The following is a 14,154-nucleotide window of genomic DNA, read 5'->3' on the forward strand; positions in this document are numbered from 1 at the left end:
GCGCCTATCAAACGCGCATTGTCGCTGTATGATTTCTTTTGTTCTAACATTTCGACCGGATCTTCGCGACACGCCTTTTCCGATGGGGATACCGCAAGGGCCGGACGTTAACCGGTGAAGTTCCGAGTGAGGATGGATCCCGTGGTCAACATATCACGCCGAGGTGGGAGTCTTTTTGGTAAACGAAAGACTGGCCTTTCCTCGGTGTAGTACCTCCAATATTTGACGTGAAATATTGTCGTGAAAGTGTTGTTCGATTCGTGAGTAGGTGCGTGTGTCTTCTCGAAAAGCCGGAATGCCTCGATAACACATACACCCTCGGTGAGCTTGAAATAAAGGCACACACAGATGATCGAGCGAGATCTCAGCTTCGTGTGGCTAGTGACTTCCACCCTCGCAAGAAAATTTTTGTCCGATTCCAAGAGATCCATGTTCGACTAGCATTAGTCACGAGCGACTTTGCGCTAAGTAGTACTTGAAGCCACTGCACGCCAAGCACAATATCCGCCTATGAATAGGTAGCACACAAAGATCTATTGAGAATTTATGTGTCCGAAGTTCCAAAGGTGTATTATGGCAACATTATGGTGGCATGTGTCAAGGAATCTCCACCACCGATGTATACCCGAAATGGTTGCACTGAGTGGGTTGGTAGCTCGCAACCTTTTCTCGCTAGCGTGCTGGCTCTCGATGAAGCGTGAGTACTGCCATCCATCGACACACCGCACGTAACGTCCAAGGATAGCGCCCTCACAACTGAGAGCGAGGACTTCTCGCGCCACATAGTATTGAGACTTGAGATCACCCCGATACAATCGTGTCTTCTACTTCATCTTGGACGCAAGTTAGGATGGGATCATTTGGGTCGCCATCCCAGCCAAAACAACATAAGGAAACGACATTTATGATCGGTAGACCATTTTTATCGCGCTCTCTAACAAAGACCTTTGTTCTCTTTTCGCTTGCATCAGCTTTGGTGAAAGTTTCCAACGATGGGTAATGATGGTTGGGAAATATTTGGGTGGTCGAGCTGGATTGCGCGCGCGTGGCATTGCTGTGGGGTTGAAGTTGTAGTGTAGTGGGTGGTTGTGAGTTGGTGAATAGCCGGACCATAACGCGGACGCACATTTTGGAGGTATGGGCGTAGAAGAACCATGTGAAACCCTCGTGATTTCTACATATTTGGCTTCACATTCACGAGCTAATGCAAAAGCATCCGCCAAAATGATGAGGGTTTGACATTCGGAACTTTGACGCGAAATCCGGTTTCAATTCTTCGACGAACATGGAGATAAGCACCGTCTGGAATGCCGCCACCTTTGTTCAATAATTTTATAGTCACCATTGATAGGTACACATGTTGTCACCGGGTATATTTTTTGATAGTTGTCCGTGAAATCTTCAAAGTATTTATGATTGAAACGGTTTAACCCGCTTTGCACTCGGCCCATGAGCCAATAAATTGTTAGTTGAGTTATCCAAATAAACCACTCAAGTTCCCGGCCACAACCATGGCTGGAAACCAATCGGAGTTCGATCGTTTTGGCGGAGTGTGGTAAAAATCAAAATATTCTTGTACTTAGAAGAGCCACCCATTGAAGTATCTGATAAACTTTGAGGATCTACTTGATTCTGAATTTGCATGTAGGGCTGGCATCCGGCTCACCGGGCGCCGGGTTTGTGACGGTGGTGCCGTAACGCCCGGCGACGCTGGAGGTTGCTCGCTGCATGGGCGGACACGAAGCTTCAAGCTCTCCAATGGCCTGCGGATAACCCACGAAGGGTTCGCTGGATGGCCTCAAGGTAATTCGCATAGAATATAAGGTGTGTTGAACCCACGCTATGTTGGAGAGCATTGATAGGTGTCTCCCACTTCAGTTGATGTCTCGGCTGCATCATGGATTGGTGTGTCACCGGAGTCGCTGGGTGAGCTACGGTTCAAAAATGAAAGCACTGGGGCTGATAGAATGGCGATCCTCGAGCGGCCGCTTAGCTCAAGCAGAGAGAGGGAATAGGATAGAAGAGAGAGAGAAAGAGAGAAATGAGAGAAGTTCAGTCAAATTCTTCCATGCTTTTATATTATAATAGCTACTTATATAGCCACGATATCACTCCTTTTGTATTTACGTACCATTTAAGAGACCACATGATTTAAGGGATATCACTATTCTCCTTTGATAATAGCACCAATACCCTTATTCTCCTCTTGCTTCTTTAGTTGTAAACAAAGTCACATCCATCCATCTTGTCATGTTTTCCTAGTCAATGAATGTTCTATTGGCAGATATTCCCACAGAACACTCTTCAAGTTCACATGATCTACAAAAAATTTCATGTTAATTTAATACATTCTATCTCTTTAACTTTATTAAATAAGGGCCACTATAAATTCAACCTTCTAAAATTGCCAAAACCCTTTAAGCCAGGAATCACAAACACCCTCAAGGTTTTCAGAACTCTAAAACCTCCTTTTTAAAGTCTATGTTTTTCTAAACCCCCAAACCCTCAGAATGATGTGAACGGAGTGAGTTTCAAATTCTTGGACCTAAAATGCCCTTACATGGGGAGCCCAAATGCGATCCCCAAGTGATTCGAGAGGTGCTGGTTTTCTCAGGCAACCTGAGACCTAACTTATCGAGCTCGCTTAATTGTTTCTTTCTCAACTCACGCCTTCGCCTTTCCATTCGGTTGCCTCCTGTTGTTCTCACTCCCGAATTGCATTTCATCGCCTTTTCCTTCCACCCAGATCTCGATAGTCCCCCGCAAGAACTAGTCGGGTACTCTTTACCCGCTTGCAATCTAAGGTATTGAGTATGGTTTTACGTTAACCTGCTCGCTACAAAGAAAGATTTTTCGGGTTTGCTTTTGTGCCTCGCTTTTGTTGGAAGATATCGTCCCAGGGGATTTCTACTACCTTGTTATCCGCAGGAGATTTCGGCTAGTATTTTGTTATTTTTGTTTTGCGATTTTCAGATGTATACACCATCGAATGCTTTTTTCGATTGTTACGATTTGTGTATATTGTGAGAATGCATGATTTCGCTTCGTTTGAGCATGCATAGGCAGCCACAAACTAGAGGTTGATCGCCAAGAAACGAGATGTTGGCTAGTTTAACATTTGTTGTCCTGCTCAAGTATTCTCGCTCTCAGCTTTAACAAAATGGCCCCCGCTTAACATTTTATATCTCTTAATAACCTAGAGTTTACCGCTTAAAACCTTATATTTCCGCTTAAACTTTGTCATCATCGCATGTCAATGTTGTTATTGCAGTTTCAGACTACGCGTGTCAACCTAGTTAACGGGCGTTGCTATTTGACACCCGCTCATGGAGACTCTAGCCGAATTGAAAGTTACACGACCCCGACACCGAGATTATTCAAGGACACCGCTTGCGCTGGCTCATCGAAATCGAAGCCATATACCAAGAGTAGGCCCTTTCTGATTCTTTTTCTGCAGGTGCGACGGTGGTCGCACCAATAAATTCCGTGATCGGGAAAGCCCGACGAGTCTGCACCCTCAAGATGTGGCCTCGCTTCGTTCAAGGCTGATGGCGACGCAGCCGGTCTTTCGTAAGAAGAAAACCGTGTCGCCAAGGCGTTAGCATTCATCAAAGACCCACGAGACACAGAGACTCCATCAAGAGCGACTCGCGCAACTTTGTTCGGCTGTGAGGGAGAAGAAGATAATTTTGTCAAACTCCCACGGGCGACCTCACGGGGACGCCTCCCTCTTCCCAAATACATCATGCTCGGCCCGAACCGGATCGCTGATTACGCCGACGATCTACCGCCCATGCGGGCGATACGCATGCGCAGGCGACGCATATGCCGGCTTATGGAGATATTCCACCGAAGCGTCACGAGGCATAGATGCGCTCGGAAGCAAAGACCAACACAGGTACATTAAGGGTCACGGTGCGCTTAACGCCCTGGTTTTACGAAATGACCCTGAACGTGAAAGAAAGTCCGCTTTCGAAGATCCCAAGGATGTCAGCTATACGTGAAAGTACTTACCGAAGCGTGCACGCGAGTAGAAACGAGCCTGTCACGCCTTCATGGAAAAGAGGTAATAAATCATGGACAATGTCTAATACATAAGTCTTTAATGTTTAAACATGTAGCTGCTTAACTTTAGTATTTACCGCTTAACTATTATTAGCCAACCTGCTTTAAATATTCTCGCTCTCGCTTAATTATATTCCATAACGCTTAAATATATAGCTTTCGAGTCATGTTCCGCGACACGTCAAGAAGAAATATTTGTTGGCGCCAACCGACTGACGTGGACGCTATCGCTCGAAACACTCACTACAAGGTGACGTGAGTAGTGCATCGATCGCGCTGGCTGACGCCAAGGCTCTCCTACTTCCACCACCACGCCAAGACGCATTCCTCGACGGAGAAGCCCTCCCTTACTACAGATTGCAGAACAACCCCTCCCCACCACGGTGACACCGACAGGGCCCTCGACTCACGCGCCTCCCGACCGCTGCGAGGTACCACCTGCGATATCACGGAGATAAGTCACCGCGAATCCTCACGCAGCATGCGTGAGGCTGACGATCGAAGCCGGTTTTGCCGCCGTGCGGGAGGCACTGGAAGACGTTTGCCAACCGGTCAAGGCCATCCTCAAAGAACCGGCACCCGGACGAACGAGGCGGCCGGAATTCGACGACGACGATATCATCTGGAAGGTCATTCCAAGGGCCACATTCAAGAGACTCATGGAAGAGGAGAATATACGCCTCGCTCCACCGCCGACCGACGATGAAACAACAGCAACACCATCGGGCTACATGTCGCTATCGAGGTCCGCTCACGATACGGGCCACGACGGAGGACATCGAGATGATGTGGCGCTGCCGCCGCGAAGGTCGCTCGACTTTCTCGCTCGAACAGTCGACCCGCTGGAATCGTCCGCCGAGATTGCGTGCATCAAAGACTGGACACAATCAAGGTCAAGAACAAGTTAAGGAAGCGTCTGGCGCCGCCGTCATTGCCGTCTCAAGATCGGGCTGCGACACAATCCCACAACAAGAACAACAATGTAAGGACGTGCTCTCATAGCTGATGTTGTCGCCATCGTCCCCGCATCCAAGGAAGATGCCGAAGACCCCGGATCGAGCAACGAGAGAGACGATCAAGGCCAATCAAAAATCGACCATACGGTTTCTGGAAAAGCTTTTATTCAAGAAGAAGAAATGGGTTGGCCTCGAGTCGCCTTAACAAATACGAAAGCTAGAGTTGGATGAGGATCTCCTCAACCGCACTATGCGACCGTAAGCGTAACGCTTTTTACGATATTGTTTAAAGGGTTTCTTATAGTGTTTTAACTATTACCTAATAGTGTTTAATACCATTATGTTATCATTTAAGTTTTCGCCTACCGCTTAATTATATATAATATCATGTAACAATTCGATAATATCATTTAAATACTATCAACATGGTCTTCTAATATCCGTATCGCTTAACCTCGCGACCGCTCAGTGGAAGAACGACGATCGCCGCACCACACGCGATGTGTTATAGCCACCGCCGAGGGGAAGCGAGATGGTCACCGATGATGCGACGGACGCCAGATGCATAATACAAAAGTGCCGAGCAAAGAGCCATATCTCTACAAGAAGCGCTGCCCATCATCGACCGCTGGCGCTGCTTACAGCCGAGCAGTGACGACGACATGACCACACTCACGCTATGATCGATGCCAAGGCAACCTCGCATTTAAGTTCACAAATTGTCATCCTCCGATAATCACGAATGGCTACTCTATGTCGCCGTCTCCGGACAATGATAATCAAGAATACAGCATTATTCTTCATGTCCGGTACGATAGTGACGCTTGACATGGTAAGTTCTTAAATTACGTCCGATTAATATCCGTTGGTATTTAACTCCAGATTCTAATCTCGACTCCATATCTCGACAATGAATCTATCTCGACCTTTGTGTCGAGCATGAGAGTTAGCGCGAGTCGGCGCACTACAGCAAAGCTACCGCCAAAGACGGCTACGTAAAACCCCACGCTAAAACAAGGAAGCCGATTGCATCGCCCACGCTACGCGGTTTATCGAGCAACACTGTAGCGAGAAGTTACGGCTACCGCATGTACAGACGCTCCCTTACCCTCGACATTACAGATGTTACCCGTGATACTTAAGGAGGGGAGGCGCAGGCCCACGACAAAGAGGGTCATCACAAAGTGGTTAAATTGCTTTTTGAATAACATGTCTCAGATATCCGATCGTCAATTTTGTTTTCAAACGTAAACTCGACAAATTCAATTCATTGTTTTCTGTTCAAGAACACGACTAGACATACCTTTAATGTAAATTTTGTTTGTTTTGAATTGTAAAGCGGGTTAAATTCCATTCGGTTTTATTTCATTGCTTTAATTTACGCTGTGCTGTGTACATTTCACTTTCATTGTTTAAATATAGCATATATCGCTTAAACATCGGGCTTTAAATATTTCAAATTACGCGCACCCGCTTAAAATAACACTTTCTCCTCGCTTAAATGAACGCACTTATTGTTTAACCAAATATGGAAAGTCGCCCATCAATACACAATTCAATTCATCGCTTAAACATCAGCTTGAAATATTTCAAATTACAAAACAGTATCCGTTAAAATAACAACGCCTCCGTAAATACATTCAATTCGTTATAAATACACAATGTTTCCCCGTCATCGCTCGGTTTATTAACAATGCTTAGTCGGGCGACGCTTACTGCGGTAAGATCGCCGTATCGCGACCGTGATCCTCGCGCAGGGGTCGCGTAATGTAACTCATGGACATCAAACGCCATGCACTCATCCTCTTTTTCGCCTCAGCCGCCCAGTCGCCTTCTAGTCACAAAGGTCGCAAACTAAGCTCACGATTTCCGCCTCAAGGCCTGCACATCGCTTTGCATGGGAATATAGCTTCCTTTGTACGCCAGCTTTGTAATCTGCCGACGCTGAAGCACCACCATAAATCGATGTACGCTCAGTGTCCCTGTCGCATTGCTGCCAGCGAAGCATGTTTGCAGGGATACCATAAACTTGCCACCTTCGATACATGAACAAGTTCCGATGGCGAGATCCACGGAGTTGCCGTGATTGTCGATCATCAGAATCTATCATCGACACAACGCATCAACACGAAGATTTCGGCCGCCCTCAACAATGATTCTAACTTCGAATGTACGTTCTGGCATAAGTAGGTCTCCCATTTGGTCGCCGCTCACGCCTGCTACATAACATGCGCATCAACTCAACCCGCAAATAAGGTTAAACAAAGACAAAGTGATGGTTAAATAATTCTCAACATGTTTTAAACATTATCAGTAATTAAATAAACGAAATGATTAATATTTAAAGTCGAAAAAGTGTAATTAAACAAAGATTGAGAATGTTTAAAGGGTAATACAAAAATGTTAAGTGTAAATCAACATTCGCAGTACCTTACGGAGTCGCACCATTTTCACACCCTGTAAAGTTTGACGAGCTTCCTTGATCCAAGCATCAACGACTCAGCGACGCTCAATACATTCTCACCCCAACCATCACCTCCGAATGAGCATTCGACCAATGTGCCATATCTCGATTTATTAATCAACCAAATGATGACCAATATCCAACGACAACACTTTCGAATGATCCGACGAGAAGGAAGACATCCCACACCGCTCGTGGTCACCACGGGGACTGACTGGAGCACTGCAGAATCTAATTCCCTCGCCAACACTTTACCAAATGAAAAGATCAATATGTTAGCTTGAGAATACAATGTTTAAGCGATAATGACAATAGTTAAACGTTAAATTAAATACTTAAACAATTAACTAATAACGTAAAGGACTAGTACAATACGTTAACCAAAATGACTTTTGACATATTTAAACAATAATGACCCCTGCATAACCGAATAATTAAAAGATAAAGGAACTTACAAACGAGTAAACCTCGCTTTCATTAGGATTCGGACATAGCACATTTTCCGCTCTCGACGACAAGATCAACTACAAAGATATTCAAGACGGAGTGGACGCGACACATCCACTGAAGTCAACATCGCTTTCTATGGGCAAACCGCTTTTATATCCATCCGTGTGATGAACTTAACTCCCCGACAAGAGAAACTTCGAGACCCCATCGCCACATATCTCGCCTAACACCAATTCCCAAGAAGTCTCGAGCTGCAACATTAGCACTCTTCCCTCCCTCGTCAATCTAGCAATACCACAAAAACTCTCCATAATATACTCGATCGAAAACCAAATCGTACAAAAACCAAATGAAAAACGAACAAAACGAAGACGACGTAAGAAGAAGTAGAAGATGTAAAGAACAAACAGCTAATCGAATCGCAAACAAAAAGACGCACGCTTGTACTGACAGAGGTTAGACTAGACGTGATGTGATTGGGCTGTATTTTTCCCTCCATCCCAAGGGCAAAAAGGGGAAATATACGCTCATCGTCGCTGAGGAAGACATGTTGTCATCGCTCGAATGAAAGTTCTCAACTCAACACGAGTCTCTCGTAAACGCCAAGCTTTTTATGTTTAAATGTATACATATAGTGTTTAAAAATAACTTGTTAATCTGCTTAACTAAAAGTCTATATCATGTAAATAATATGTTATCGTTTAAAATCGAACGCTTTCACCGACATCGCTGCTTCAGATGGGTACTCTCCCGGTCACCGCTTAAACATATTTACGTATTTTCTTAAACAACGTTGGCATTGTTTAAAGAGTAACTCGAGTATTGTTTAACTTTTTCTATTGTTTACAACGACGCTTGTTTCCCACATTGCTTTTTACTAGGTCTCCTGCTTAAATTTCGTAAGTTCACAACAAATACGATTGTTTTCGCTTTTATTTATAAAATATTTACAACATTTACAACATTTTACAAAGATTTTACAACATTTACTAACATTTACAACGTCCGCTGGACTTCTGACACTCACGACTCGACCGTGATAATCGAAACAAGGTCTCAGACATTCGAACGCTCACACGGGCCAGATAACAAGCGATCAACTCTGAACCTCGCAAAACGCATCAACATTAAAAAGGTTAAACAACACACATTCATGAAAAACGACTATTAATCAACGTGTCATGGTAGGACTTAAACGACGATCCCGATAGTTAAACACGTAATCGTACATACCAGTACACCGACGTAATTTTCTTAAACGCTACTGTAAAGTCTCAGTGGTAAATGTCAACCCCGTCTTAAAGGATAGCTTTCACGATCTCCTCCTCTAGAGAATCCTCCGCAATCACGCAATACGTGAAAACTTTCTTTTCATACCCAAGTCGAAATGTTCTCTTTAATTGCTTTCCCGTCTATCCATCACTGGAGAATCCTCCGCATTCAGTGCAATTATGAGAGGACTTCGCTCAGGGCGAAAAAGATAGTTTAACTAGTTCGCGATCACGGCTAATCGATTCTCAAGATAAGGAAGAAGGCTCACGAAACATCCTTTCGAGATAGAGTGGTCATGTCATGGGAAGAGGAGGAAGAGGAGGAGGAGGAGGAGGAGGATGATGAGGACGACGAGGAGTGGTCGTCTCACATGGGGGGTTCTTCCCTGTTATTTATGGTGCGAAGTCCACAAGCAGTCGACTCTTCAGATCCGAGAAAAAGTTAAACGCATAGCTACGACATCGATCGATGAGAACGAACGGGTGTTCGTAGATTTGATATATCGCGCATAAGAATTAATGCCGCCATTAATTCTTACGCACGGATACCATAACCTTTGCACCGCCACGCGCCACACGCCAACAATTCAGATCAAACGAAAAAGATCACCGCTTTTACGCAGAGACTTTGAGAATTTACACGCTTATGAATAGTTATACATGTAAAGATAATGTTAAACTGAGATGGGAAGTATTAAACGGATATGATAATTATTAAACATATTAGTAAAAATATTTAAACTGATAATAGCAAATAGTTAAACATTATTTAAAAATATACAAATAGATAACCATAAACGAGAAGAACTTTACAACGAAACGAACTCGTCGAATTATCTGCTCTTCCTCGTCGTAATACAACTTTACAACCATAAACGAGGAAGACTGACTAACGGCAGTACACGCCTCGACTAATAAAATCGACTACACTCATTCGAAGATGAAGTGACTCGACCAATCCGATGGAAATCAATTTCATTTTCCGCTCGAGAAACCGATTTATATATTTCTGGTATGATAATGAGAGAACAACAAGATGTAATGTAACTCCTTGCCATTTTCTATCGAAACCAGCAGAAAGCTCTTCAAAAGGTCGAATACGATGTGATTTGGCGCTTTTCCTTTCCCACCATTTTCGGGGCCAAAAAATGAGATTTCACAACATGGACCCATTTGAAGTGAACTGTAGGGGGTAAAAGGGAAGTTAAACACTAACTGAAGAACGTCTCAGTGTAGTGTAAAAAGTAGGAGGGGTTTTTGGGAAGTTTTGAAAATTACTGAGGGTGAGCAATGAATTTTCCTTAAATTTACTTAAAATTTTAGATACTAGAATATTTTGAGAAAATGCCCAAAAATTATTATATATATAATTTAATTATTTTGATCTTAAATTTTATTTTACTTTAAATTTTAATTTATTTAATATTATAAATATAAAAATATTTTAAAAAAATTTAAATATATTACTAAGTTGAGTACTAACATGAGTTTTCAAATAAACATAACTATCACAAATTAACACAATATTTTTGAACATATAGTATTTTCGATTTTATTATTGTGTACCAAACTCCAAACCAAATGGAAATGGTATTGGAAAAGGAAAATAACAACAATGTAATTAATAATACCTTAAATTACAAATAACTTTTTGAAAAGAAAATACAAGGACAGAGTTGGTACAATAGTACATGGAGTTAAAAAAAGATCACTGGAAAACATATGAGATGTCCGAAAATGGTGGGCGATCTGAGGACAATGCAGGGAAGACCACCAAAACAGACATATATATGTTGGTCATGACGTCCATTCAAGTATGACATCTGTTTATTGTTTTTCCAAAAAGTTGCAAAATTTTTTATCTTTTTGTTTTGTCGCCAAAGATGGTGTTTTTCTATCTAAAAAAAATAAATAAATAAATAAATAAAATTATTTCCTCTTGCATGCCCCTCTAAAATTCAGAAAATCACTAATGCACACTTATAAAAATGGCATTTATATTTGTACAAATCATTATTATTTACGTATATATAAGTAGTAGCTCTGACTAACCGTCTAAGTGAAATCTTTTCATTATAAACATAGTCTTTTTTTTATAATGAGTGCGCATGGATCAGATATTCATCATCCAAGCCGTGCACAATTATCTAATAATGTAGAATTTCTAGCGACATAAAGCTTGGGCTATAAATTAACATCCATAATTAAGGACTCATTATCATTATTGGATCGAGTGAAATTTGAGCTTGAGTTAGAACTTCTCATATTATATTATTTAAAAAAAATAAATAAATGCTAAATGTTACATTAAAATAAAAAGAATTCCTAATTTAAGTGTTTGTTTCATTGAAGTATTAAAAATAGGTTAAAATATCAAAACTGATTCATTTATTTTTGCTGTTTCCGCCTTTTTAATTATTTTTAATATAAAAATCCGCCTTTTTTGCCTCAGATTTTCACATTTTTTGCCTTTTCGTACCCTCTAATCGATGAGATCCGCAGTCCTTCCAAATGATGAATTAAAGACGACAAAAACGATGAAAATGCCAGAAATACGGTAATAAAAAGAGTTTGGATTTTTACAATTAAAAAGATTTAAAACGCCGAAATATAAAAAGACTAAAAAAGAGTGATTTTATATTAGTAGACTAAAACGACTTTTGAAACGAAAAAAATAAAGGAACCATATTTATACCTTAAAAATAAGATTAAGCACTAATTTAAAAAAAAATAAAAAATCTAAAATACAAATTAAAAAAATTAATTAAAATATCATTGGCGCCTTTTTCTCTTGTTAAGGAACAAGAGAAGCATGACTAGTGATAATAGCATCATGGAGCTTCCGGCAATGGTGGGAGGAGTCATCGGCGGCAAAGGTATGCGCCTCCTCTTCTTCTTCTTCTGGCCCTTATCATCTCCATCTTCTCCTCCAACTCCAAGCCCTAGATCTAGGTCTGATCCATCCATTTGTGGGATTTCAATTTGATCGGTTGGTTCTTGCACTGATTTTGGTTCTGGGGTTTCAGTTGATTCTTTGATTTTTTGTGGTTCGGATTTCGGGATTTCGATTGGTTCTTCGATTTGTTTGGGTTCTGGCTCTTGGATTTGGATTGGTTCTTCGATTTGCTGTGGTTCTGGCTCTTGGATTTTGATCGGTTCTTCGATTAGTTGTGGTTCTGGTTCTTGGATTTGGATCGGTTCTTCAATTTGTTGTGGTTCCGGCTCTTGGATTTGAATTGGTTCTTCGATTTGTTGTGGTTCCGGCTCTTGGATTCGAATTGGTTCTTCGATTTGTTGTGGTTCTGGCTCTTGGATTTGGGTTGGTTCTTCGATTTTCTGTGGTTCTGGCTCCTGGATTTGGATTGGTTCTTCAATTTGTTGTGGTTCCGGCTCTTGGATTAAAAATTGGCTCTTCAATTGGTAGTGGTTCTGGTTCTGGGATTTCAACTGGTTCTTCAATTTGTTGTGGTTCTGGCTCTTGGATTTGGGTTGGTTCTTCGATTTTCTGTGGTTCCGGCTCCTGGATTTGGATTGGTTCTTCAATTTGTTGTGGTTCCGGCTCTTGGATTAAAATTGGCTCTTCAATTGGTAGTGGTTCTGGTTCTGGGATTTCAACTGGTTCTTCAATTTGTTGTGGTTCTGGCTCTTGGATTTGGGTTGGTTCTTCGATTTTCTGTGGTTCCGGCTCCTGGATTTGGATTGGTTCTTCAATTTGTTGTGGTTCCGGCTCTTGGATTAAAATTGGCTCTTCAATTGGTAGTGGTTCTGGTTCTGGGATTTCAACTGGTTCTTCAATTTGTTGTGGTTCTATTTCTGGAATTTCAATTGCATCTTCAATTTCTTGTGGTTCTGGTTCTGGGATTTCAATTGCATCTTCAATTTGTTGTGGTTCTATTTCTGGGATTTCAATTGCATCTTCAATTTCTTGTGGTTCTGGCTCTGAGATTATGATTAATTCTTCAATTTCTTGTGGTTCTGGTTCTGGAATTATGACTGGTTCTTCTTCAATTTCTTGTGGTTCAGGCTCCAGGATTTCTACTGGTTCTTCAATTGGTACTGGTTCTGGTTCTGGGATTTCAACTGGTTCTTCAATTTGTTGTGGTTCTGGTTCTGGGATTTCAATTAGTTCTTCAATTTGTTGTCGTTCTGGTTCTAAGATTTCAATTGGTTCTTCCATTTGTTCCGGTTCCGGCTCTGGCTCTGGCTCCCAAATTTGAACTGGTCCTTCTTCGATTTGCGGTAGTTCCGGCTCTCTGATTTCAACTGGTTCTTCAATTTCCTCTTCTTCTGGCTCTGAGATCTCAATCAATTTTTCCACATCCTCTGGTTCCAAAATTTCAATCTCTTCTTCCATTTGAATTCCAGGTAGCTCTTCTTCTCGAGTAGATTTAGGCATCAACACGATCAAAACCCCATTTTTCTCATGAAAAACCGCATGAATTCCATCCAAAACCACACCATCAGGGATTGCAAACACTTTCCAGAACCTTCCCATCGATACTTCCCTACTGATCACCAACCTCCTCGATATCACCACTTCCTGCGCCGATCTCGCTCTTCCTCCTCCCCTGATCCCTATCTCCTTCTCCTCATCATTCACCGCTATCTCGATCTCATGCTTCTTGAATCCTGGTTTCAAAATCCACAATCTAAGCATCAATCAATCCAAAAAAGAAAAGAAAAAGAAGAACAATGTGAGGAGAGAAATTGGGAACCTGGGAGATGAGCAGCGATGAGGAAAACAGCATCGGATTCAGTGGAGACGAAGGTTAGATTTCCGAGTATTCTTGCACTTCTTAACCCTAATTCCACTTCCATTTTTTCAATTTCGTCTTCTTCTCCATGGATTTCGCTTCTATGGAAGCGGATTCATGGCGGAAGTGTACCTTGAGATGCACGTATCCATTGCTTCCCGCGCTTTGTGAAGGTGGTGATGGCTTTTACATTA

At 42.0% G+C, this 14,154-nt stretch overlaps 1 protein-coding gene across 2 annotated transcripts; it reads right to left on the reverse strand.

Annotated features, from left to right (window-relative positions):
- Positions 1–12,506: 12,506 nt before the first annotated feature.
- Positions 12,507–14,146, reverse strand: LOC120270467 (probable serine/threonine-protein kinase kinX). 2 transcript variants are annotated; one of them, XM_039277486.1, is made up of 3 exons: positions 13,922–14,146; positions 13,003–13,835; positions 12,507–12,834 (listed from the first exon to the last, which is right to left on the reverse strand). In XM_039277486.1, exons 1-3 carry the CDS (start codon positions 14,022–14,024, stop codon positions 12,577–12,579), a joined length of 1,194 nt encoding a protein of 397 aa, XP_039133420.1. In that variant the 5' UTR covers positions 14,025–14,146; the 3' UTR covers positions 12,507–12,576. The 2 variants fall into 2 exon arrangements, with proteins under 2 accessions (XP_039133420.1, XP_039133418.1); XM_039277484.1 differs by having other exon boundaries at positions 12,507–13,835; positions 13,922–14,145.
- Between the last annotated feature and the right edge of the window lie 8 nt (positions 14,147–14,154).

This window comes from Dioscorea cayenensis, chromosome 10, assembly GCF_009730915.1.
Source record: "Dioscorea cayenensis subsp. rotundata cultivar TDr96_F1 chromosome 10, TDr96_F1_v2_PseudoChromosome.rev07_lg8_w22 25.fasta, whole genome shotgun sequence".
Taxonomy (NCBI): Eukaryota; Viridiplantae; Streptophyta; class Magnoliopsida; order Dioscoreales; family Dioscoreaceae; genus Dioscorea; species Dioscorea cayenensis.